This window comes from Excalfactoria chinensis, chromosome 15 (assembly GCF_039878825.1).
Source record: "Excalfactoria chinensis isolate bCotChi1 chromosome 15, bCotChi1.hap2, whole genome shotgun sequence".
NCBI lineage: Eukaryota > Metazoa > Chordata > Aves > Galliformes > Phasianidae > Excalfactoria > Excalfactoria chinensis.
The window spans coordinates 9,816,330-9,842,048 of NC_092839.1; the positions used below are offsets into that span (position 1 = coordinate 9,816,330).

The 25,719-nt window shown below is 49.0% G+C and overlaps 3 protein-coding genes across 4 annotated transcripts; 2 read left to right on the forward strand and 1 right to left on the reverse strand.

The window, feature by feature from the left end:
- Window positions 1-893: 893 nt before the first annotated feature.
- ARFRP1 (ARF related protein 1) lies at window positions 894-12,657 on the reverse strand. Of its 2 annotated transcripts, none has more exons than XM_072350067.1 (8): window positions 12,537-12,657; window positions 11,244-11,343; window positions 10,784-10,871; window positions 10,217-10,299; window positions 9,668-9,749; window positions 9,309-9,379; window positions 5,091-5,191; window positions 894-3,583 (listed from the first exon to the last, which is right to left on the reverse strand). In XM_072350067.1, the coding sequence occupies exons 2-8, from the start codon at window positions 11,334-11,336 to the stop codon at window positions 3,496-3,498; spliced, it is 606 nt and encodes a 201-aa protein (XP_072206168.1). In that variant the 5' UTR covers window positions 11,337-11,343; window positions 12,537-12,657; the 3' UTR covers window positions 894-3,495. The 2 variants fall into 2 exon arrangements, with proteins under 2 accessions (XP_072206168.1, XP_072206167.1); XM_072350066.1 differs by having other exon boundaries at window positions 12,481-12,583.
- A 155-nt stretch (window positions 12,658-12,812) lies between these two features.
- Window positions 12,813-20,039, forward strand: ZGPAT (zinc finger CCCH-type and G-patch domain containing). Its single transcript, XM_072350022.1, has 6 exons — window positions 12,813-13,559; window positions 14,325-14,458; window positions 14,995-15,153; window positions 16,014-16,145; window positions 16,986-17,403; window positions 17,869-20,039. Exons 1-6 carry the CDS (start codon window positions 12,916-12,918, stop codon window positions 18,005-18,007), a joined length of 1,626 nt encoding a protein of 541 aa, XP_072206123.1. The 5' UTR covers window positions 12,813-12,915; the 3' UTR covers window positions 18,008-20,039.
- Window positions 20,040-20,310: 271 nt separating this feature from the next.
- LIME1 (Lck interacting transmembrane adaptor 1) lies at window positions 20,311-24,811 on the forward strand. Its single transcript, XM_072350592.1, has 6 exons — window positions 20,311-20,467; window positions 22,975-23,126; window positions 23,508-23,559; window positions 23,631-23,718; window positions 23,805-24,190; window positions 24,431-24,811. Exons 2-6 carry the CDS (start codon window positions 23,011-23,013, stop codon window positions 24,809-24,811), a joined length of 1,023 nt encoding a protein of 340 aa, XP_072206693.1. The 5' UTR covers window positions 20,311-20,467; window positions 22,975-23,010.
- The last annotated feature ends 908 nt before the right edge of the window (window positions 24,812-25,719 follow it).

Below are 25,719 nucleotides of genomic sequence, written 5' to 3' on the forward strand. Positions count from 1 at the left end.
TGTGTGTGTAAAGGCAGATCCTTACCCCAGCTGGATGTGTTAGACATGGCACAAAGGATGGGCCAGCAGCGCAGGAAGAGAAGATGGGAGGGAAAAAAAGACTAAGGGCAGCCAGAAGAGCTGTAGCTCAGTCATTCCACACCTTCCACCAGATCCAAGTGAACATGAAATGGTTGCAAACACGGGCAGCACTACAATGAGCAGAGAGTTCAAAAGCATCAGAAGTGCTTTGTTGGGTATCATTCTTAAGCCATGCTGTGTTCTCCTGTTGCTAACAGCTAATAAATGTTTGCCCAGTAGGGAAATTCCAGAGGGGTGAGAGAAAATGAATCTCCCATTAACGTTCAAACAAGGCAAACGGAATTCCTACCACTGTCCTCAACCACTTCGTTTTATCTCAGTGTAAAACACATCAAAGGACAAAAAGCAATTACTAAGATGAGTTTGTTTTGGAATAGAAAGCAACTGTTTGGAGAAATGAACTGCTGTGAATGGGCAGAGGCAAAGCAGATCCACCTCGAAGGCATCTGACAAACTGCTTACAGTTACCTGCACTGAAATGTCTTTCCTTTCCTTGCAGGTTTTCAAGGCACTCGCTTGCAATGGAAAAGCATTCTGTAAGGATCTAAAGAAAGCACAAATCTAACGTATGATGAACAGCTGATGAAATCACTGATCAGGACCCAAAGCGGCCACCAGCATGGCACCCCTGACTGCGCCAAGGGGATTATTTCAGTGCTGTTCATGAGTTACGTACCGTCCCTTTTGAGAATGCTTTTTCCATACCCACTCCATCCTATTCCATAGGTCAGCCCTGAAGCATCATTAGCAGCGTAAACCCATTTACAAAGACTGAGGCTGAAATAAATCAACTGAAGAAGCGAGTTGTCTTTGCGGACGTGTTTATGATCACGTAGAGCAAACATAACCAAAAACCCCAGCTGACTTAGCAGCTCTCTGCTTTCAGTGTGCTTCAAACAGAGTAGCTACACACTGTACGCCATCGGTGAGATACAAGTACAGGTCATGCTTGCACAGCAAGATGTTTATCTTGCACCTGTCAGCTGATCCAGCTGAATTCCTTCACTGCAGTCACGCTGCAGCACGGAGGACACACCAAAACAATTCTAGGATTGCTCTGCCTGTGTTTGCTTACTGGGCTGCACTCAGAAATCTTGTGACGGTACCAGGTAGGGGCACTTGGTCATAAACTTATCCTAAAACACACCTCGGGTGCCAAGCAGCTGCACGCCCCATCCAGTACCTGCTGAAGTCACAAGCCAACTTGGAATTACACAGAACCTTCCACTGCCAGATTCAGAGGAATCCTCCCTGACTTCTGTGGGCACCAGAGCACGCTCCTACTTTTGCACCACAGCTGATGCATCTTTCCAGGCACAAAACTACAACCACCACAACAACCACCACTCCCAACCATGAGTGCCACCAAACATTCTTGGTGTCTAGACGCTTATGAGAACAGCTGTTTCCTCAAGCTCAAAACTGTTTTTCCTCTCTCATCTCCTACGGTGAGAAAGAGATCTCAGAAAGGCATGAGGAAAGCTTGGAAAACCCCTGGTATCCAATTTAATTGATATTTCACATTAGTTGACTGAAGAATTTTAATCTCTTAGCTTTTCTTCTCCTGTTTTACATCTTCAGCCTAATTGTTGGCATCAACCCTGACAGCTGAAACAACAGCCAAGGCCACAGTTACCTTGAAAGGCCTCGTGCTTTCAGAGATGGTCAAGTGGGAGAGATGCCCCTTACAATGAATGGCCACTGAATATCCAGTTCTCTTGTATACCTGAAGCTTTCAGCCTTACAAAACATGCAGCACCTAGAAAAAGGGCTACTACTTACTTAAGTGTTCTTCAAGTCATCTTTTTCTACATCCACAGAGCGCATAGGAAACCTGAGATGGGTCACAGGGTCTAAAGAAACCTAATGACATCTCTTGCTTCTAGCTGGATCTGCTGTTTAGCTCTTCTACAGACTGATATTTGCACCACCCCAGCTCAAACTCAGGCAGCGTGCTACACCATCTGTTCTAACAGCAGGGAACTGTGAGGGATTTGAACCAGATTCTGGGATCACTTCCATTCTGCACCAATCCCTGTTTTTCTTGCAGCACAACTGCCTAGCCTTCTCCTGTCTTCGTGTTACAGAGAAGTAAGATTCTGCTCTGGCTTCATGTACTTTATGAAGTACTTCGTGTTCCTTCACACCTTGACTCCAAGCAAGGAAATGCTTTTGTGGAAAAAAAAAAGGATTGGCAGTAAGTTGAACACAGAACATTTAACACAAAAGTCTTTGGCAGGAGCCAGATAACATATCATTAAACAAATATCACTGAGTATCTTACTCAAACAGAGCCAGAACAATGTACACTTCATCAGGTGCAAACAGCCCTGAACACCCACCAGTGCCAAGAGTAACTCAGCCACACAAAGAATAATGCCCACAGCCAAACCACCGTTAAATGCATCCAGATGATTTCAAAGAGGTATTTGGAGAAATGTTAGTGATACGCCCACAGAATTACCAGCTGGGTTGGCTACAAGGGAAGTGAGCAGGATCTGACTTTGAGAGCCGCCTTTCTGCTCTCTCCTGCATTTCAAAAAGCCCTAAAAGGCCAAGTACCAACGTTCCTGAACTCATAAGACTCATTGGTTGCTTCAGCAAGAGAGTTGGAAGGAGCAGGAAGCTTTATTGCATACTGATTTTCTCCCTGCCTAGAGGTTCAGATTTTGGCCTAGACATTATACACAGAGTGTCCCAATTCATTCCAGTTAAACAAGGCAATCAACTATTCTTACAATTAAGAAGAATGCACAGCAGAGACTGGCAGTCAAAGCAAGGCAGTGCTTCATGTCCTGTTACGAATACCATTTTCAAACAGCGTATCACTGTGCTACAGGTTGGCTTCCATATCTGCATTTACCACAGGCAGAAGTCATGGATCAAAGTGCCAACTGAAAACTGAGTTATTATCAACACTGTCTCTCCCCATCATACAAACAAAAGCATAACAGGGGCAGTAAGACCACCTTTAGTAGCCATGGGGCTGGAGCAGCAAGGTATCTTCTCAGAGAGAAGGGAGAGCCATTCCCCATGCTCCCTTTCATATTCACGTATTCCGTTCCTTCAAGGGAGGAGAGTTCCATGTTACTGGCCTCTAGCCCATCAGACTAATAAACCAAGAGTCACAAAGTAATACAAAGTAGAAAATGAAGTTCTTTGCATCTGCAACAAAGTACGGATTGCCACTCAGTCTATGCCCTCAGGCCAATGGCTTAATACTTGATGAAAGAGATTCCCCCCAACCCCAGCTGGAATCCTTTGCTCAGGTTTTTTAGACAAAGAAAGAGAATGTTCGTCTCCAAACTTCGGAAAGAATCAGGTGTAATAGGAATCTGGTGGACCACCTTCTTTAAAGAGAACACTAAGCTGTGTGGGAAGAGAATGTCCGTTCCTTGGCTGCCTTGCAGTTCCTTACGTTATGTCCTTCTTTCTTGGGGGTCGGTGGATGTTCCTCACCACGCACTTCACCATCCATTCAATTCCCTCGTTCACTCCTTTGCTGAGGAAATAGGACAGGTAGGCAAGATTAAAACACGTGGTGTACGTAGGCTCTAACTGACCACTTACATGAGAAAGTGAAGGGCTCTGCCATGCACTTAAGTGCTGGCCTTGCTACTGTAGCTTCTCATACATCCAAACAATGGGAATCAGATCTTTTTTCAACTTGGCATTTAAAGTCCATCTTTTGTTTCTCGGTTGTTTCCACAAGCCTATGTCCAATCTAATGAGTCATCAGCCCTGGGGAAACCTTGAATGTTAAAGCACTTGAGAGTCAGCTCCTTTGAGGTTATTTGCTGCAAGTCCCAGGCTAGTTGTATCACACATTCCAATCTGGTTCCCACTTTCTGTAATCATCTGTGCTGGGGTTGCCAAACAACAAACTGGTCTGCACAGCTTCCCAGACAGGACTCCTACCAGTATTATTATTAGTGCAAACTCAAAATGAAATTCTGCAAGGAATTTCCACACAGATCAAAAATAGAAGTGTTTGTATGAAAACCACAATGGTAAAGGTTGCATTTCATAAGGCTGTTATCTAATGCTTCTCTTCCAGTCAGTGCTTAACCATTGTTTTTGTTGTTGTGGTCATTCATCTGCTTAACAGCATTCGGTTCTTAGTAATGTAGACAGCTGAGATTTTTCCCCATAGGTTGAGAAGCTTTACTTATGTTTTCTAGTAGCCTGTGTCAGATTATAGCCTTTAGTTGCATTACAAAAAGAGAAGAAATCTCAAAGCTCTGGATTCAGTACTTAGGGTGGTAATTCAGCCAGCAGTATTTCTCTAATCACCTCTCACAAAGCTTTTGATTTAATGCCAAATCACACTTTTCACTGAAGAAATAAAAGTGTTGCCAAAGTACTACAAGACACAATGATGACGCCAAGGTGCTGAGAACTGAGTGGCCTGGCCAAGGCCATGGCACACAGCTGCACAGGCACAAATATCCCAGCCTTCCAAGTTTTGGTCTGTTTTAGTCTCTGTGTCTTAAACCGGCACACAAGCTCTGTCAGAGGCAGCTGTATATGCACTATCTATATAGCAAAACTCATCTGCATGCCCAAAAATATGACAGCAAAAGCATAATTACTCTACCAGCAACAGAACTCCACTTGTTGCCCCAGCAGTGTCATAAACAGCTGTATTTTCAATTGACTTACTGCATAAAGGCCTGGGGCTGCAGCAAAAGAACCGATGCAATGATTAATGTGTATGGGGAAGGAAAAACAAAGGAGAACCATCACCAGCTCCATAAGCCCCCAGGTGCCATTGCTCTGTGCCTGTGAGCAGACAGGGCTGCTACATTTTCCTAATGTTTTATAGAAGGGATTTACAGATGGAGTTGCTGACCTGGTACAAGTTCAAGGTTTACAAACGTGCATCTGTCACTGCTGGGAAGGAAACGCAGCTCCTTTATCGTGGTTACTGCAGGCTGCCATACTGATCCCCTTGCATGGCACCACACAGCTGTGCTGTTAACCAGAACATCATCAGTTCTCATACTCACCCAGTCAGAGCAGAGCAGGCTTGTGTTAGGCAGTCCCTCTTTCCAATTTTGTTAATGCAGTCACTAAATGCTGTTTTGATGTCAGGAATTGACAGACAAGTCTGCAAAGAAAAATCAAACAAGAGCTTTCTTTCTATGCTACAAGAGACAGCGGGCTACCAAAACAAATCCCACCACATCCACAGTCAAGATGGCACAGTGATACTGGGTTAACCACCACCCCCTTACATACTAACACAGCAAATTCACTTTGCTTTCATTAAAAAACTGTTTTTTCAACTTCTTTTCAGCAGCCATGAAACAAGCACAGCCTGTACACCCTGCAGACAACCCCTGCCCCAACCATCGCACACAAGTCCTGCCATACAGAACACTATGGGAGCACACCAACCCTTCAGAAATGGCCCACTGACCAGGATCCCAGCCACGCCAGCCAACCCAATGCCAGTGCCCTGCCCTGTGTGCACTATCAGAGAACACTGAGGGCTGTCTTTCCTAAGTTCCCAGCACATTCTTTGACATTAAAGGCACAGCCTCCCTCGACCTGTTTGTTTGGATTTCACACATGGAAGAAAATGCTGATAGCACAGAGTGCATTTCCAGGAGCCTGCTGTCACTTCACCATCAGCTCTTGCAATTCTGCAGATTTGCTAAGAGATTACTGGGAAGAGATTTGAGAAGATGCAAACGCATAAGAAAACCAAGAAATCAGCACGTTATGTTCCTGACAGAACCGAGGGGGACATCACAAATCCTTTATTCTTAGAGTTACAAGAGAAGCAAACTTGCCGCACTGACGCTGAGGTTTGCACTCACAGAAGACTGGAATTAGGCACCAGCCTATAAACCCGACTCTGATCTCAGTGCTCAGAAGCCTTGGATGATCCATTTAAGCACTTCTGCTGGCCATAAGCCCAGCTTTCTTCCTCTTTCTGTGAGGAGATTGTAGGCCCTCAGCGAGGCTCAAACACATGTTTTAGGCATGTGTTTACCCAAATGCCACATCGGATCCTTTTGAAGGATCTTGAAGGATTAAGCCACACGGAAGCATACTACCATCAAAGGAATCAGCCTGGACTTGGGAGCTGGGATTCATACCAGTAGGTGTGGAAGATGGGTGAGAGATGACTTCCAAATGATCAATCTGTTCAGGTTTCTAAAACATTCAGCTTGCTTTCTGTATGACATTCACTGCCAGTCAGGAGCATCTGAGCTTCTCGTGCTTTGGAAGCCACAACTGACATTTTCTCCTAGTTCCTCTCTTTACCTCCTTCCTATCTCCATTACAAAACAACTGTTTATAGATGTGTTTTGTCTCCCAGCTGAAACCAAGGAGCAAACTAGGGAAACTGGGTTCGTGACCACATCAACAGCCTAACAGCACAATAATAAAATCCACAGATGACCTTTCTGAAACGATGCTATCTACCACACCAGAGGAAAATCACAACTCGAGGAGTCTGATATCCATCTCAACTTCCCCTAAAGACTGGGTGCAAAATCATCTCTTCACGTAGGCTCTCTGAGGCATGGTCATGCCAGGACAAAGCTTCAAGCATGGGCTTCCCAGACACCTCCAGGGTAACTGGCAGAATGGAACTCGAAAAGGAGCCAATGATAATAAGGTAGGTAATAGTAATAAGGCCCAAACAAAAAATATTGAAAAAAAAATAATAATGATTCTAACTAACCTGGCCTACATGCTGTGCTACGTTATTTTTATGGATGCTTATCCTAAATTGAAACTAATTTAATAGAGGAGCTGCGGTATTTCTTCAGTTGGGATTCAGAATGGCCATCGTGTGCAAGGTTTGTTTTCCAGCATCTGTATGGCAAAAAGAGAACAGCAGGAGTCTTCACAAACACGCTGCAGTCACCACCGCTCCTCTCATTCCCCAAACACACACAGAAGCTTTCCAATATCCCACTAATTGCAAACTAAATTCCCAACATCCTATGACCAGGAATGCAAGATGTCCTCCCAAAGCCATCACACAACCCTCCATTTCCACAGGCTCATTGTTTTAGCTTGCTTTCTCCAGTATTTTTAGTAGTTTTCCTAAGTGAGGCATTCTGTTCCCCATTTTACAGCTCAGCAACACAGAGAGTTTAAAGGCCTTTAAATGCTGCATTCAGATCAGAACTGCAGAGAGAAAACTCTTGTTTTGCTGTTTACTCAGCAGTAAACAGGTAAAGCAATATGGGCCAAAGGTGGGACTTTGACTTGAGAGTCAGCACCAAACACTGCCTATCAGATATGGATTCTCCCAGTAAAGCTACAGCTCCTTTAAAACAAACAGAACCCAAACCAGCCCACTCACAACACACTCAGCATTTAATCAGCAGTTCAGAATGGCCTTGTATGGAAGCTCTGCTAAACACAGAGTGTATTCCCGGTAAAAGAAGATTCACAGACATTCTTTTCAGGATAGAAAAACTGCTATTTCATGGCCCATGATGTTATTCCATCTCCTGATACTGCCAAACATCACTCAGAGCTGCGTGGATACAATTTACCCCAGGGTAGTGGTGGCTGCTAAGAGAGGAATTTCTTTCTACAAGCTATTCAGCATCAGAGCCAAAAAGAATCTCACCCTTTACAAAGCTGCGCGCATTTCAACTTTCTTCAGAACAAAAATCCATGCCAGAGTTCGGAGACGTTACAACACAAATATCCTTCTGACCTTTGTAAACGTAACCAACCTACATTATTTTTCACCCACAAATACCAGAATGATTAAGACACCATTTATCTTCCTTCATTATGATCTGTGTTAACAGCAGAGGAATGCTGGGGAGAATTCTTCACTCCAATGACATGCCTGGAGATTCAGAGCAGAGCAATCCGTGCCACTGATCACACTGTAATTTTCTTCCAAAGGTCTTCACTTCTGCTACATCAGTGGAAGAGAAAAAAGCCCTCTAGTTTTCTAATCCCTGCTTAAGAAGCCTAAATAACTACTCAGAAATATGCTACGGAGCCTTCAGTATTTTGTTAATAGCACTGATGTCCCTTCACTCTGTGTTCACATCCAAGATCACAGTCTAAGATTAGACCCCCACATATATAACTTAGATATTACTTGAAAATAGATGTACTTCCAGTCAGTGCAGCTTTGCTCATCTCATCACAGTTCTGTGACTGCATGAAGGCACTGAATCTGTGGGCTGCTCCCGGACCCTCATAGTTTTTACCTTAAAAGCCTGTTTCAGGTACCACTTTGCAGCCACGCAAAGAGCTCTAATTGTTCAGTTTGCACTGGCCCAAATTGGGTGCCAGAAGAACTGAGCTCTGCAGTATGTCCATAGCAAAAAACGCATACATGGCCGTGAGGAAATTTCAAACAGTTTTTAAGTCACTGCATGTAGTTAAATCTCAGTAGCTAAAGAGAAGAGTGCAGATTGCTCACTGTTACTGTACTGCTGCATGGAAGCACAAGAGGTAACATTCTAGTTTCCACATAGGAAAGACACTCATCTTTCCCAAACACCAGAGTTCACAGCAAAGTCAGAACCTGAAATCAGGAACTGTGGATCTTAAGTTGATGCTGTCCCTAAAGTGGAATTAACTTCTTTTCTTTCTGTGCCTGCATAACCTGACGATCACCCAAACGTCTCCTGTGTCACACAAATGGATAACAACAAAATCCTCCTTTATATCCAAAGCGATATCTATGGAAATCTCAAGGATCTCCCACAAATACACTCACTGAGACAGGTGCACTGAGACCAGGGGAAGGAGCTGGGAAGCACTGCCACACTTTGGAACAGATACTGAACACAGCTGCAAAGGTTCCTACTCCAACAGTCTCTAGCTCCATCTAGAGACTGAGCTCTCCAACTGCAGAACTGGAATTCCACGTAAAACTCAGAAGAGCATAAACAAAGTTCACTAACCAACGTTTTGCTAAATAAACGAGGAAAAAACCATATCAAGATACCAAGCCACAGCACAAGAAAGCCCTCCCAAAGCCATAGTTTGTTCTGTTCAAAGGTTCAAATCAGGAGGGAAAAGTGCCTCTGTAGTAATCTTACCTGCATCACTGGGAAAGGGCTGGGAGAGAAAGGAAAAACTAAACTCAAAGGAATTGTTTCCAGCAGCAAGAAAGCTCAATAGGCATCAGTCCAGGAATATCAAATAACTTAAACACAAATGCAGAGCCCAACTTCCCAATGTCTGTTTGCTCGTTCAAGAAGCACACTTGCAAATAATCTTACCTCTACATCCTGCTTGTTAGCTAACACCAGAATGGGAACTCCCTCCAGAGCTTCACTAGTAATCATCTTCTCTGTAAAGCACAGAAAACAGAACAGAGGTTTAGCCAGTTCTGGAGGACAACGTTGTGCAGATACAAGATCCTTCTTGCCCAATGAAGCAAGAGGCTCCTCCTCACGTTGTATTTCCATTTGCTCCAACCTTTCAGACTTCTACCTCATAAATACAGCTATTTATGATGCGAAGATGCAAATGTACTACGGATGTGTCACCAACTGCAGGATCAGACATGATGGCAATAACAGAACAGTGCCAAGAACCACGATGAAATCACAGGACAGGTAAAATACAGCAAACTCACCAAAAGCTCTTTTAGACTCTGAGAGCCTCTCCTCGTCAGTGGAGTCAATAACATAGATGACTCCGTGAGATTCAGCATAGTACTGCAAGGACAACAGAAGATATTAGTGCACGTATCAGGCCAACTGTTACTCTTGCAGATTTCTATTTTACTTGGTAAAATTTTGATACATGCGAAAGAGATCAACCATATGAAGCCAGCTGTTTCCATCACGTATGTCTGGAGAGAAAAATGGTGTCACATAAAATGCATTGCCTACTGAATGAAGCAGGTGAAGAAACATCTGCCCCCTGAGCTCTGAAGAGCTCCTCCACCATCACAATCCTCATATCTAATAGTAATTACCACCTGTAAACACTAATGCAAATATGAAGCACAATCTTCATGAAGATAATACACATATTGAAGCTAACTTCACAAAGATGCACTCAAACCTTTGGAGAAGTGTTGATGCTGAAGACTAAGGCTACCAGTAAACCTATATGATGATTAAAGGATCATAGTTCTGTAATTGTGAAAGGGACCAAAAGAAAAAACTACATCTCCAACCTTGTCCCATAGAGACTGTAGCTCCTCCTGGCCCCCAAGATCCCAAAACATCAGCCGAGTTTTGCCAACATCAATAGTACCAACTAGAAGGAAAGAAGAAAAACAACCCAATGAAAACTAAAAAGGGTCTTTAAAGCACAGACACTGAGAGTGCTGGGGTGGAGGGAATCATATACAGTGCTACTTCCAGCAGCACAACTATACATGAGGAAAAAGCAACCACTATATCAGATAGAACCACATCAGTACAAGTAATATCAGAATCAGGCCAAGGAATTCCAGCAAAATGTTACTTAACTGCTGAGCGTAGCCCTGAAATGGAACATCTGCTTCTTTAGGTCTTTGTGGCTTCAAGGTTACCTTTTCTTATAAGCTAAACAAGTCGATCTTATTCTTTCACAAAAGAACAAAGGGGTTTGGGAGAGAAGACCTTCATTTGCAGGAACTATTTTGGTCTTGCTTACTCTTCAATAATTCAAACACTCCAAAAGGAACTGTTGCCTAACTTTGCAAGGAGGCCAAAATAATAATAACAACAACAACAACAATCCAGACATATTTACTTACTGTTTAAGCCTACAGTGGTTGTGATTTTTGACAAACTCATCCCTTTGTAGTTCTTGTTAAATCGAGTTTTAGTCTGTTCAAGGAAGGTCTGAAAAGGAACATGAGATTGTATTCACTCTCATATATTCTACTGCCTTGGGTGACCCTGCCCCAGATCTCCTTTTTCATGACTGCAGAACCTTGTTCCAACAGATACTGCCCTACCTAACCTTGAAACAAACCACTTTTCTTGCTCCCTATTTCAGTGCAGAGAGAAGGGCTCACAAGCGATTACAGGATTATCAAAGCTTATGCTAAATTTAAATACCAGATCAAAGTTGATTCTTTGGGGGTAACATCGCTTAAATAGCTCATGTTACAAAGAAAGACTGACCCATCTGGTGGAAGTTTTATCTCTGAAGATGGGGACGTTTAGAACTGCAATGCAATCTCTATGCAATCGGTAACACTCAGCACTTACTGTTTTACCAGCATTGTCCAAACCAAGGATCAAGATGCAGTACTCATCCCTCTGGAACATATACTTATAGAGCCCAGACAGCAGAGTATACATCCTGCTCCTGCAACAGATGCCAGGAAATCATTAGCAAACAGATTAGCTCCAAAACTCATTCCACGATCTAAATCTCTCCCAACATGAGATTAATAAGTTACATTACTCATTTATCAGTAACTCTTAAGCCAACCCTAGGACAAATCACAGACACAAGCATGCAAACAGCTCAAGATCCAATGTTCAAAACGTTTAAGTGAGGGTTGATCTTCCAAGTAGCTTAACCTGTGTTTCTGCGCTCAAAGCACAGCACCCATCAAAGTCTGTTCTCTCTGGGACTTAACAGCAAGCTAAAGTCTGCTTGAAAGTAACTTAGAGAACATATAAGACTCACAGGACAGAAGCCAGTGCCGTGCAGATATAGAGGAGTGTTCTGGGCAAGAATGTGCAGGTTGGTGTCCCCTCACTTTGTAACAGTATTATGGGATCTTCAACAGCTGAACTGAGCTCACAGCCAGATGTGTGTGTAGGAACCCTCTCCTATCCCAAACTCTCCTCCCTCCAGCAGCACTGCTGCTACAGCACCCGTCATACAAGCAGACGGTCACAATATAACGCCGTGCAGTTAAACAGCGAGCAGCACAGGGCTGAGGATCACACCGAGCATCACAGCAGCTGCCAGCAGCACGCACCGCTGCTCGGTGGCTTTGCACAAGGCAGAGAGAAGCTGCTAAAACCCGCCGCGTCGGAACTGCTCCTCTGTTAAACACGGACTCAAAGAGGAACCTCGGGGCAAAGAGTTTTGGAAGCGAGAACCTTTGTGCGGGCGAACAACCGCTTGGAAGTCAAATAAGGCTGCCTAAAGGCCAAGGGGAAATGGAAAGAAAGGAAAGGAAGGAAAACACAGCAAAAAAGGTGCTCCAGAGGTGGAGGGAGAATTCGGCACAGCACAGAGAAGCCCGGCAGGCTGCAGGGCACTGCCAGCCAATACGCTGCCACGGGGCACACAGCACACAGCACACAGCACATAGCACACAGCACACGGCACACAGCAAACAGTGACCCCGCTCCGGGCCCACCAGCAGCTCCAGCCCCACGGACCCCCCCACCCCCCCCCCGCCGTCCCACAGACCGCGGCCCTCCCCGCCGTCCCGTCCCTCCGATGCCGGCTGCGCTCACGGAGCCGCCCCAAACCCCGCCGTACCCCGCAGGCCCCGAACCGGCCGCACAGCGCAGATCCGCGCACCCGCAGCCCCTCACCCGGTCCCGGGAGCGCCTCCCGTCACCCAGCTCCGCCGCGCACCCCCCACCACACCGGCCGCCGGCGCCGTCCGTCGCGAGGCGCTCTGGGAAGCGTAGTTCTCACGCCGCCTCGAGGGCGGGGAGGTGGCGTTGTTCTGAACTACAACTCCCAGAATGCTCAGCGGCACCGGATGCGTGGGGCGGGCCCGAACGCGCAGGCGCGGTACGGAGAGCTGCGTCGCTGAAGTGGAGTTGCGCGTCAGCTGGAGGAGCCGGAAGTGGCTGCCCAGAAGGGCGGAAGTGGGGGGAGTGTCATGGCGGCGGTACCGTGGGGGTGCGGGAGCTGAACGGGGCGGTCCGGATTGCGGCCTTAACCGGGTTCTCTCTTTTGTTCGTAATGGACGAAGGGAGCCTGGAAGCGGCGATCCAGGCCTACAACGCCCAGCTGCAGCAGGTAGAGCTGGCGCTGGAGGCGAGCCGGGACCCCTCGCAGCAATCGGACCTGATTCAATTGCAGGAAGACTTAAAGCAGCTGATAGAACTGACCGAGTCCAGCCTGGTGGCTGTCAGACAGAGCAAGCTGCTGGCTGCGTTAGATGCACAGCCCTCCTCAGCTGCACCACGTGCGGGTGACACGGAACAGCCGGTGAATCCCGACGGTTCTGCCCAGGATGAGGAATACGCTGCCTTCAAAGAAGCCATTGCTGAGCTCGGGACTGATGCTGAGCCTTCAGCTGATAACAGGGAGGGATCTGCAAAGGGAAGGGAAGAAAGCAAGGAGCAAACTGAAGTGAAGTGCGGCGAAGAAGAGTCTGACAGGGAAGAGGAGGAGGAGGAGGAATTGAGTGGGATGAAGGTTAAAGCACCGTACTACAGTTCTTGGGGGACGCTGGAGTACCACAATGCCATGATTGTGGGGACAGAGTACTTAGAGGATGGCAGTGCGGGTGTCAGAGTGCTGTATCTCTATCCAACTCACAAGTCCTTGAAGCCGTGCCCGTTCTTCTTGGATGACAAGTGCAGATTTAAAGAGAACTGTCGGTAAAGAAAAATACGGAGGGGAAGGGGGCGCGTATCATTGCTGCTGATAAAGGCCGTCTTATTCAAAGGCAGGAACATCTGAGTGTTCCGTGCTGGCTTTTGTAACCAATGGGATTTGGGCATGTTATTAAAATCCGTTCTGTATGGTAACAGGTGGCATCAAAGAGCTGGACAGTTTTGTTCAGGTAACGCAGATATGAAGCGGAAATCCCTGTGGGCAAGTTGCAGAGATTTTAGCTGATGGTTCAAATAGCTCCATCAGTCACAGGTTTATGAGTTAAAGCAAAAACACCCATGGCTGCCTGTTGATGGTGCCTTTGTTCCAGCTGCATGCAGAAGCTGTAGGGTCTCCATCTTTGGAGAGCTTCAAAACTAACCCAGATAAGGCCTTAAGCAGCCTGATCAGGCTTTGAAGTTGGCTGTGCTTTGAGCAGGAGGCTGAGATCTGTGTGTCTGTGTGCAATCCTCGTTACCTTCGTTACCTCAAAAGATCTGTGATTTTTCAGTGATCTCCCTAGCAGGGAAAGCTTCGTTCTTGGGAGTGGGATGCATTCTTTTATTACACAGCATAAATTATACGATTACAATGAAAAATGAATGACTTCTTTAATTGAAGTAATCCATGATAAACCTTCTGGGTAACTACTGGTGCAGATTCATCCCTGCTGACAACTTGTGTGAGTTTCCTGTCAGGAAGGAAGGGATTTATATTTAAAGCCCTTTCCAGTGAGGTAGATCTAACTCCTTTTCTGTCTCCCCTGGCAGGTTTTCACATGGCCAGGTGGTCTCTGTGGAGGAGCTTCAGCCTTTCCAAGAGCCCAACCTGAGTACCCTGGAGGTGGGCTCAGCCTGCCTGGCAAAACACAGTGATGGGATATGGTATGCTGCAAAAATAACTGGTGAGTGGTGTTTGTGGGTGTTCTGCCAGAGCTGTGCAGGGACTGAGCATCCATGCTGAAGGAATTATGACCATTTTGGTTAATGATAGCAAACACTTGAGGGTGTCACTGTGGCCTTGAACTAAAAATCTGGAGGTAGTTGAGAATGTGTTCTGAGTTGTGTCAGGCTTGGGGAGGGAATAGGATGGGAAATATACGTGCATATACAATTGCATGTTAGAGTAGAACTGCAGTAATCTGGGAGCTGTTGATAGAGGCTCCCCTCTGTTCTGAGAAGGGAAAGGTGAGGGTTTATTCTTTGGCACTTGCTGGGTCAGAGGGAGTAAGTCAAACTTCTTTTTAGTTCCATTTGTCGATAGCCCATATTCCTTCATTTTTATAAGTAAATCTCTTAAGCCTTCAACTGTTTTAACACGTGTTCTTCAGACCTTCCTCCTCTCCCGCATCATTCCCTGAAGCTAACTTTGAGGAAGCCCTCTGCAGTGTTTGTATTGAGAGTTCACTCGAACTCTTGTTTCTTGCTTTTCCTTCTGTAGATATTGACAGTGGTTACTACACGGTGAAGTTTGATTCCCTGCTGCTAAAGGAAGCTGTTGTGGAAGGAGATAGTGTAATTCCCCCACTACGAAGCGAAGATGGTGCCTCATCTGCTGAATCTGATGAAGACAGCGTTGATGATTCTGGTTATGCTAAAGGTGTGAGGGTGGTGGGGGTGTTAGAAAAGTGCCTTGTGATCTGTCTGCCTTCTGTCACCAGTATGAGTCTGGTGAAGCTCAGATGTTTCTGTGGCAGCAGGTAGAGGGCGCAATGTTTTATAATGGAGTTCCAGTTCTTAGTCTGTTTTTCAAGTGGGTGTGTGAGCTGGGCAAGTAAAACAGGAGACTTCTAATCTCTCTGGAGCCTTATACGGAGCTGTGTAACACAACAAGAGTAAGAGATCCCAGGCACAGGTATTTGAACCTCCCAGTGTCTTGATGAGTAACAGCTGTGCCTGGCTTTTTACTATGGAAAGGTGACACCAACAGAAACCAGGTGACTTCTCTGAGCATACACAGATAGCACTCTGTCTGTGTCCCTGTTATGCCACAGGGACAAAGCTGTGTCCTATTGCTCAGTAAATTTAGCCTAATGGAGATTATTGAATGCTAATAACACATCATTAGCATACTAGCCTAGAGAATCCTCATGCTATTGACATGCACTGGAGGCACTAATTAAGCACATTATGTGCCACAGTGCCAAACTTTGCTGGGATGGCATATGTCAATCTGACCATTCCAGAAGGAAAGGAACATAGAAACTTCTAGGTGACTCTGCTTGGAACTGTGAGATGGTATGTGCATTAAGTCAAGTGAGAGCTCTCAAATAACCCTGTAAGTGGTGTTTGTAAAAGGTGACAGCATAGCAGGAACAAGTAAGGCTGGAGGAGCTGCTGAATGATTCTGTGGTGGGAGCAGTACATTGTATTACATCAAGAAGGGTTTTCATGCTCTTAAAGGTTTTGCAAATCAGCTTTGTGTCTGTGTGTCACCAGTTTGTCTTTTCTGTGCTACAGTGATAGATTCTGGGGTTCCAGAGAATGGAGAATGGGCTCCTGCATGCAGTTCCTCTTTCGGTGGCTGGGAAGCCCACACTCGTGGCATTGGCTCCAAACTGCTCGTTCAGATGGGATACGAGTTTGGAAAAGGTAAGGAAAGAGGGTTATCGTGGTGGTGTGAGAGCCTGCCTGCATCTCAGTCTTGTGATGCATCCTAAGGCTAGGTAAGAAGACCAAGATTTTGGATGAGGCAAAAACTTTGCTGAAGGGCCTGTTAGATAAGGCTTGAGGTATGTGATGAATCACCCCTGGGTGGAAGTGTTAGGAGGCAAGAAGAGAACTATTTAATCGAAGTACAGCCGCATGTGTGCACCAGCTCCTGTATGGTAACAGCGAAAGTTGGAGGCATTTAAAACCATGGTCAGGTTAATGATTAAAGCCGTGAGAACTGTTGAATGAGCTGTTCAAAGGCTTTAGGTAGGTAGAAAGGAACTGATTTATGAAGCTTGTGATGTCTGTGTTAAAGCATCTCCTGGCTCTAGACGTGGACTTCAAAGCCTGCTAAACTAGCTTCTTACTACACAAATTGTATGGAGCCTTGGGGGCTTTGGGAGGCCAGTCTGCTACTCGATTTATCTCAGGTTCTCCCAGAGGAACCAAACCAGTTTTAAGAAGAACCTTCCTTGAGAAGCCAAGGATGTGAAACTGAACCTTGTCTTACAGAAACTGACCTGGTTATTGGCCTTGGGCTTTTTATCACATATCTTGTGCTGAAGAAGGCTCCTGCTGTCGATTTACATAGATGAGCTGCAGCTTTTGGCTGTTTCCCTTGACTTGGATGGTAGTTACGACATTTTGCACGTCCAAAGCCCACTTGCTTGTTCTAAGCTTGTCGCTGTCCGTGTGAGTTTGTGGTGGGAACTGACTTGGAGAGGGGATATCCTTCCTCATGGTAAAGGCTTGGTGACTCTCATGGCTTTTCCCTCTCAGGGCTTGGGAAGAATTCTGAGGGCCGAGTGGAGCCGGTGCAGGCGGTGGTACTTCCTCGAGGGAAGTCCCTTGACCAGTGTGCTGAGGTGCTTCAGAGGAAGAAACAGGGGAGGCTGGACCCTGGCAATTCAAAGAAATCCCGAGCAAAGGGAAATAACACTGGGAGGTCCCCTGCAGGCAGCCGCAAGCCACCCCGCAATGTGTTTGACTTTCTGAATGAGAAACTGCGAGGGAAGAACACAGGAGAGAAGGCTGGAGGTATGACGCTGCCGGAGAGGAAAAGCAAAGAGATCTACCATGCTAGCAAGAGCACCAAGAAGGCCCTGAGTGTTCGCCTCTTCCAGACGATGGAAAAGATTGAACAAACACAGAAGGATATAAAAGGAATCCAGCAGGCCCTGGCACGCAATATTGGGCGGTATGAAAAACCTCTTTTGGGCTGTGGGATAAACTGGGGATTCTTGGTGCACTTGGGAAGGGGTGGGCTTGAAATTAGGTGTGGGAGGAAGGAAGGAAACTTTTGTGCATGACCTGGGGAGAAGTAGAGGGAGAGAGCCTTTGATGTGTGCTTCAGGCCAGCTTGGATGCTGGCAGGTGTGTCTGAGGTCCTTTGGGTGAAATTCAGGCTGTGTTAAAGAAGAGGAGCTCTCTCAGGGGAAGTCCTAGAGTCTTTTCCTTCCCATATCCATCTCTGAAGTGCTGCTGCTGAGCAGCGCTGGCGGATGTTTTCTAGCCCAGACTGTGCTGAGCATCAGGTACTTCCTACCTTCAACAGGTGCCTTGGGCTGATCCCATAGGAAAGGGAATACCCTCTTAGGATGGTGACAGACCTCTGATCTTACCATGCAGGATGACACATTGCTATGATGCTTTTTACTTGCAGGCACAGCGTTGCTACCGCTCAGCTGGAGGAGAAGCTGGCTAATGCACACAAACAGCTGGGGCAGCTGCAGGCCCAGGAAGCCAGTCTGCAGCGGGAGCAGAAGAAAGCAGACACACATAAGAAGATGACTGAATTCTAGTCTCTGAGGAAGGTGTTTGACTGCCATGGTTATCCTTCTAGCTAACCCTTGTGCTCATGGCCTCAAAGCCTGGGTGAGCTGTCCTGCTTCTCTGGGCCTCAGGCTGCACTCCCAGCCCAAAAACTGGGCTGAAAAGCAGCAGTTCCTGAAACCAGATGCTTCTGAGCTCTGCTGGGAAGAGGAGGAGCCCACGTCTGTCCAGTCTTGAACTTTGTGTAAGGACTAGCTACAAGAAATACAGTTCTCTGCTATGTTACACACTTCTTTCCTCTCATCTCTGCAGTAGCCAGAGCGTGTAGCTGCTCAGATGATAACGTTGCTGGCTACGAACAGGATGAGGAGGGCCTTTGAAAGCCCCACATCCTGCCATCGGTTGTGGCTTGTGTTTGCAGCCAACTGATGAACACAAGTGGAGGCAGGGTCCCAGGCACGTTCTGGCAGAGCAGAAAAGTCATACGCTAGTTGAGAACAACAAAGGCAAGTTGCTTCAGCTGCTCTCTACCTTCTGTTCTTTGCTATGGGGAGAACTCTTAAATAAGGAGCAGTTTCTCATGAACCTGGTGTGATGCATAGACAGAAAACTGGCAGCTCAGGGCTGGGTACTAGGGGCCTCAAGCATCATATTTCTTCAATTTGAGTGTAAGAGTATCCCTAAGACATGCTATAGCCTAACCCATCGACTTGGCATGGGAAGCTGTGTGGTTCCATGAGTGCCAAAGCTGGGGGAGTAAGACAGCAGAGTAACAGATTCTCAAACCTCCTGGCTAGGAACAACACTACAGGAAACCTTGGGCTTCTGTCTTTACTTGAGATTTTCAGTCCTAGATGGCTCTCTGAATGCACATCCTTTATTAAGAAACCTCAGGACCCAGTCTCAGGTCAGACTGTGCCCTGAGCGAGCACAAGGACTGGGAGGTGTGTGTGTGTGTGTGTGTGCTGAGCACACAGCCCTGCCTGGGAGCAGGCCAGGCGAGGTGCCCTTCCCTGCTGCGTGGTCAGTGCTCTCACAGGAGGGATGTCCTCTCCCCAAGGTTGTATTCCCTGTTGGCTGCAGCTGGCCGTTGCCCCAGAGGAGAGCTGGTGATTTCCTCATCCTCTCTTTCCGGTGGGATTTATGCATTGTAATTGTGTTGTATTTTTTTAAGAAATAATCATCAGAAATTGTTAGTGATTTCAAGCCAGGACACGTTTTTTTTCTTAATTAAAGAAAAAAACAAAACCAAAAACTCAAATGAATTTCCTTTTATTCTGAGTCATTTTCTGTCTCATGGAAAGCTTCGTTCCCTTCGTGCCGCCTTTTTTATCTGCTTCTGAGAACATTCTGAAGCTGTCAGCTCGGGCAGAACTGCATCACCCTGTGGGGGCCCGGCCTGTCTGATTCACTGCCAAGAGAACCAGAAAACCTACGGCTGAAGGAGATACCATCAGAGCCCAGATGTGATTGAGCACTACTGCAGACGCCCTTTGGAAAGCAAAGAGCAACGGCGAAGATAAGAGAGATTAATATCATCAGGAAGCCTCTCTGAGTGCCTCGTTCCTGCTGGAAAGCAATGGGATTCTGCTGTGATGGGCGCTGTGAGTGGTGCCGTGGGATGCGCGTCGCATCCGTCTGTTGGTAACTCATTTGGCTGAAGTCTCTTCATTGTTGGGAATTCATGTTCTCAGTGCTCTGGGTTTGACTCGGGGCTTTAACAATGGCTGCTCAGTGCCCTCCCTGGTGTCTGCTGGTTTCCCACACGCAAGTGTTGAGTGGTGACAAGGATTAGCGTGCCCAGCTTAGCGTGAGTGCCTGTTGGAGTGGCCCATGACTGATGAGCTGGGCAGAGTAACTCCTTGGTTTGTTCTGTGCCCCGATGCTGTTTGGTATTTCACATTTCACAGTTGGATGCGTTGGCCCCGTGTCTCTATTGAGCTGTATTTTGATTGCCCACAGCTTCACTTTTCAGCCTTCCATTCGCACGGCTGCTGCCTCCCACCCAGGACTCGTCCCCGGTGAATAAAGCTTGCCTTATTTTTTTTCCTCTGCCCTTTTAAGGCACTGTTTGCAAGGTAATGACTACGTGTGGCAACCCCTTCTTTCCTTACGTTCACCTGCAGGCACACAGCTGGCTCCAAAACCAGCTCTGCCGGAACAGAGAGCGGCAGAGGGTGCTCTTGTGAGCTGGGTGCCTGCAGAGCCTGCTTGCAGCCAAGGCGGGGAGAAGCCCAGCCTGCTGCTGGGTGAAACAACAAGCTCTGCAGGTCAGGAAGCTGTGGTCTTGTGCTGCATGGTATCTGCACGGAGCTGAGACTGAGCTGAAGAGTGGGAGAGCTTGGATCGAGATGCTTGGGATGTTTGGGAGCCCCTGATGAGGAGCAGCCTTGTGGTTTAAAGCAGGAGTTCTCCAGGTTGACTGGCAAGGAAGCGGGCATGGCTGGATTCCTGTTCTTCACGCTCACCAACTTCTGAGGTTCTGCAATGTAAGTGATGGTCCCTTTCTTGCCTGGTAAACGTGTCTGCAACTAAACCGGGGCTGGAAAGCACTTAATCCGTGTGGGAACTGCAGAGCTGTCAGAGATGCTGCTGCAGCCAGCCGGACTGGACAGATGGGATTCCTATTTTCAGTGGTGCAGAGTTGAAGCATCTGCTGGGTGAAGCTGCAGGGAGGTGTCAGGGTTTGTGCAGGGTTTGTGCAGGGTTTGTGCAGGGTTTGTGCACGGCGCTGCTGGCATCGGGGATGGGGAAGGAGAAAAAGGTCTTGAACATGGCAGCATTGCTTGGGCTTGAGCTGCTGATTGAATCCAGAACGGCTCTGGAGGAAACCAACTGAGCTCCTGTGAGCGGGGCAATGTGGAGGCTTCAGTGTGATCCCTGGAACAGCCTCTCGTCGATCTGAAATGCTGTAGAACTGTGCTGAATGCAGGGTTTGGCTCTGGTGTTGAGAGAGATTTGGGGCCCTTTTCTTAGTTATCTCAATGGGAGCTCGGATCCCCTCTCAGAGCCGCATGAGCTCAGTGCAGGAACATTCTTCTCTTTACTGATGGCATCCCTTTGTCTTGGGCAGGCTGAGTGCAGTTGACTGACGGTTAGGAGCCTTTTGCTTTTCACAACTGGGGACTGAAACCCCCTATTTCTGCTTGGTGGGGCTTTTTTCAGTACAACTCCCCAGGGCACTGTGCTGTGTTGGCTGTGGCCCCATTGGCCATCATGAATGGGAAGCACAGTGCTGGCTCTGCAGACCCTCCACTTGTTTCTACGTCGTGTTGGTGCAGCATTATCTGCCCCAGTGAATCACACCAGGCAAAATCAGCAGCAGCAGCAGAACTTAAATTGACAGGAAATCGAATTTCGTTGTCATGAGGCCCAGCTGAGGAACTCGAGCTTTTTGTAACGTGGCTTTTGGAGCTGAAAAACCCTCGTATCCTCCAGTAAGAAACTGGGTTCAGTGCTGGTGCTGAGGCATCGTGACATGGGGTGATTCCCCAATGCATATCGTGACTACGGAGCTGCAGCCACCTTCAAACCAGTGGGGCTGATGGCAGTGCTGTCCTTTGCAGCTCCTGCCCTCGGAGCAGCCCTGGGACCTGGTGATCCATGGCTTTATTAGCAGGAAATTGAGCTGCACGTTGCAGTTGGTTTAATCTCTGTCTTGCATACCTGCTCGGTCAGAGCGTTGGGCTTCCAGGTGTTGGGTCTCAAACTGGTCACTCTTGGTAACAGGTAGAAGCAGCACCCAGTCCCCGAGGGGGCCGTTCCCAGTGAGTGCAGAACCCAAACGTGGCAAAGAGCATTAAAAACGGACCGTTTTTTAGGTCAAAAACACAGGAGCAACCACAGAGCTCCTGCACAGAGCAGAGGGCGGGCAAAGTAGGTCAGGAGAAGGGCTCTGTGTTAACTTCAGCTGAAGAACCTCATCGTCAAATCCAAGCAGCTCATGGGTGGCTGTAGGATGGGCCGTCCCCACGTGTGCTTGTCTCAGCAAGAGAAGTTTGCCCTTCGAGCCCCATTCACCTCCAGCCACCATTCCTGCGTATCGCTCTGCTAAGTCCCAGCACCTCTCCTTGCTCCCGGCCCGGGTGCAGCCACCCCTGCAGCCTCTGATCCTCTGTAATGAGCCAAACGAGTTCAGCCGGGACAGTCTGGAGTGCTGCAGGTAACACATCGTGCGTGCTCAGACAGCGAGCGGTGCTGTCTAATTAAAACACCACGGAGGGAGAGGAGCTCCTTCCCAGCTCTGATGTGAGCCGGTCTGCCCAGCCTGGTCGGTGTCTCCGACCTCCTGTCTCCGTTTCCACACGGAAATAATTGCTCTCTGGGGATGAAGGCTTTGAGTCGGTGATGTTTCCGAAGGTGTGGGAAGTTCAGGTTGACACCCGAGGGCCTTTTTTGGGGTGTGCAGAGCAAGGAGCTGCCGCTGTGACAGCGATGCTGGGGATGTGATGGCAGCAGTGGCTGAGCAGGGACAGGAGTGATGCCATGGGATTTACCTGGTGTCAGGTGGATGGTAGCTCTGTGTTTCTCCACTCTGGGGAGCAGAATCCACTCTGTGTGTCCCCCAGGTCACACCGTGGCCTCCTGTACGGTTATGGTGCTGGCAGCAGGGCTGTTGGCAGCGTCCTACATGACCGCACCAAATGGTTCCCAGCTCTTCTGATCCCATGCCATGGTCACTGCCCAGCCCTGCTGGTCCCTGGAGCGTGCTGACAATGTGGGGTGCTTCTGGAGCTTCTCCTTTGTAACATCTCCAATGCAATGAATTCTGTGCTCTTCCTTTTTAAAAGGAACCAACATCCGGAGCAGCAGAGCTTCCAGGAAGGCAGCAGCAGGACAGAAAACAGTCCCTGGTGGCTGTTCCTGCAGAGGCTGTGGGCAACATCTGGGCATCCCCCTGCCCAGCAGCCGCACAGTGGGGTCCTGGCAGGGAACAGGTCACTGGGCATTGAGTGCTGAGAGTCTACATGGCTCCACTTGTGTTTTCTCTCCCCAGAGCTTGGCCCTGCAGCTCTCACAGAAGCGGTTCCCCATGGCTGTGACCCACAGTGAGGGGCTGCTGGGACCCCCACCCCTGGTGGCCCTCGCTGTCCTGGCCCTGCTCGGAGGCCTGGTCTACCTGTGCACCCTGTGTGCTGCCTGCCGACGGTATGTGCCCAACAACACGGTGTGCTTTAGGGCTGCTCCCCACACCCAGACCCCTGCTGCAGCTTTGGTGTGCACCAAGGGGGGAGGCCTGCACCCAAAAGAGCTGGTCCCAGCTGGGGGTGAGGCTGTGGTGGTGATGCTGAGGGTGGACATTGAGTGGGTGAATGTTGTGGGGATGCTTACAGGATGCTGGTGTGATGCAATGGGGTTTTGAGGGCTCCTGGGCACTGGAGTTGTGCATCCAGCTGGGAGCCCCCAGCAGCACTGCCCCCACTGCAGGCTGGTGGAGGGGCAGGGGATGGGTTTGGGGTGAGGGCTGCACAGCAATTCGCATTGGAGCTGGGTTCAGTTTGCCTCCACTCAGTCCCACTTCTCCCACAGCCATGGCAGGAGGAAGAAGGTCCCTCCAGACGGTGTGAAGCTGGTAGATGAGGTAAGGGTGTGAGCAGGGCCGGGGGGAGCTCTGGGTGTCCTGCTCTGACAACGTGCATTTCCCCATTGCAGTCCCTGCTCAGACAGACACAGCTGCGCTCACTCAGCAAGTCGGACACGAAGCTCCATGAGCTGTACTGCCTGAAGGCCAAGGACAAAGGTAAGTGTGTGCGATCCCCGAGCATCCCACCCCACGCACCCTGTGCTGCAGTGCAGTGACCCCCATGTTCCACCTCCTCCCTGCAGACCAGCGTCCGGCCAGCCTGGATTTCCCCCTCTCCTCACTGCCCCCAGACTCCCTGCACAGCTCCGTCCTCCTGCACCGCCAGCTGCCCCAGATCCCCGGCCCTGAACCCCCCGGCCCTGACCAGACCTACTCCAACCTGCTCTTCACCCCATCTCATCGTGCACCCCCGGACACGTTCTATGAGTGCTTGGCAATGGGGGAGGATGATGCACCTACTGCCACTGGGACCTCAGCGTGTCCCCCCCGGGTCAGGCAAGGGGCTGCTGACTATGCTTGTGTACGGAAGGTGAAGAAGACATTGCCAGAGGAGCAGGAAGGGGCTGTGGCTGGACCCGCTGCAGCCCCACCATGCTGGGAAGGTACAGGCGATGCACCCTGTCTGAAGGTACGGCACTCCCATAACACCACTCCTATAATGCATGCGTGCAGAGGAGGGCATGCAATGGGGTATCCTACTATTCCAGCTGTGTTTTGGGGGATTGGGATGGAGCTCAGATGCGAGTAGGAGATGCACAGAGTGCTCTCCTGGGTGAGAGAGCCCTATTGGGGCTGTGGGGTCCTAGGGATGTCCTGGGGGGGGGTTCCCAGGGTCATCTGCCTCCAGACCATCCCCTTCCCTCTGCAGCTGGAAGATATGTACTCAACGGTGTGCAAAGCCACCAAGAAGAAGAACCATGGTCCTGCAGCATCCCCCAGGGACGGGGGATCCGGGCGGCCACCCCCACCCCATGAAGAGCCTCCCCCAGCTGCCTGCTGGCCCACAGCCCCCTCCGAGCCCTGCTATGAGGCCATCAATGACAGAGCCTGGGCTGCTCATGGCGCTGAGCCGGACTATGAAGCTGTGGATGTTCGTTGGAAGAAGGCAGCAAAACGGGACCGGCCGGGGAAGCCCCCCCAGCAGGATAACCTCTATGAGAGTGTTGGTGATGTGTGGGGAGGGGAACCTCGGGGAGGTGCTGGCTGGAGCACTGCTAACGGGCTGCAGGTTTACATCACCAACCTATAGCAACGCCAGTGAGGGAGAGCGGATGGACAGATGGATGGATGGACAAACAGCTGGATGGAGGTTGGGCACTGCGGCTCTGCCCTGCACGGTGGGGATGAGCACACAGCTGTGCCAAATGTGAGCTCTGTATATATCTTATGTTACTTCTCTTTAAGCATCCTTGTCCTGTCCCACCTGGTGCCGGCAGCTTGGCACAGGGATACCCCAGATGGGTGGTTATGGTGTCCAGTATTCCATGGGAGGTCCAGTTGTGGGTTGGGGCTGTTGCCATGAGGCAGCTGCAGGCATGGACTGTGGGACTGGGTCACCCATTGGCAGGGATGCTGGGGCAGAACGGGGCCCTTCCTGCACTGGGAGCTGCAAACAGCTCCACTCCATCTCCCAGCATCCCCGATGTTACTGTGGGATGGCTGCACGTCCCCATTGTCCCCTGGCACTTTTCACCTCCATCACTTTTGGGCACATGTGACACCTCGACGAACAGCATCCTGCAAACCCAAGGCTGTATCATTTGCCCTGCTGGGAAGAAAACACCCTTAAACTCCATCCAAACCCCTCATCCATGGTGGCACCATGGTGGGCTCACAGCGATACGCCAGTCCTGCACTGATGCTCCTAAACACCCACATGGGTGCAGCCACCAGGTGCTGCCCCAATAGGGCCGGGCAGAGTCGTGCCACAGCGGTGCCAAAGCTGAAGCTCTGCCCACTCTGACGCTGCAGCACAGGAGGGAAAGAAGGAAGGAAACCTTGCGCCCACCTCCCCCAGATCTGCCCTTGATTGAAGCGGGCGAAGAGCTGAAGACCGAAAACACGGAGCTCAGCAGATCGCTGGGGATGTTACGTCCTCCGCACGGGGAGGAACGGGCTGCTGCCGCTGGGCTGCTCCGGGTGCCAAACCGCAGCGTG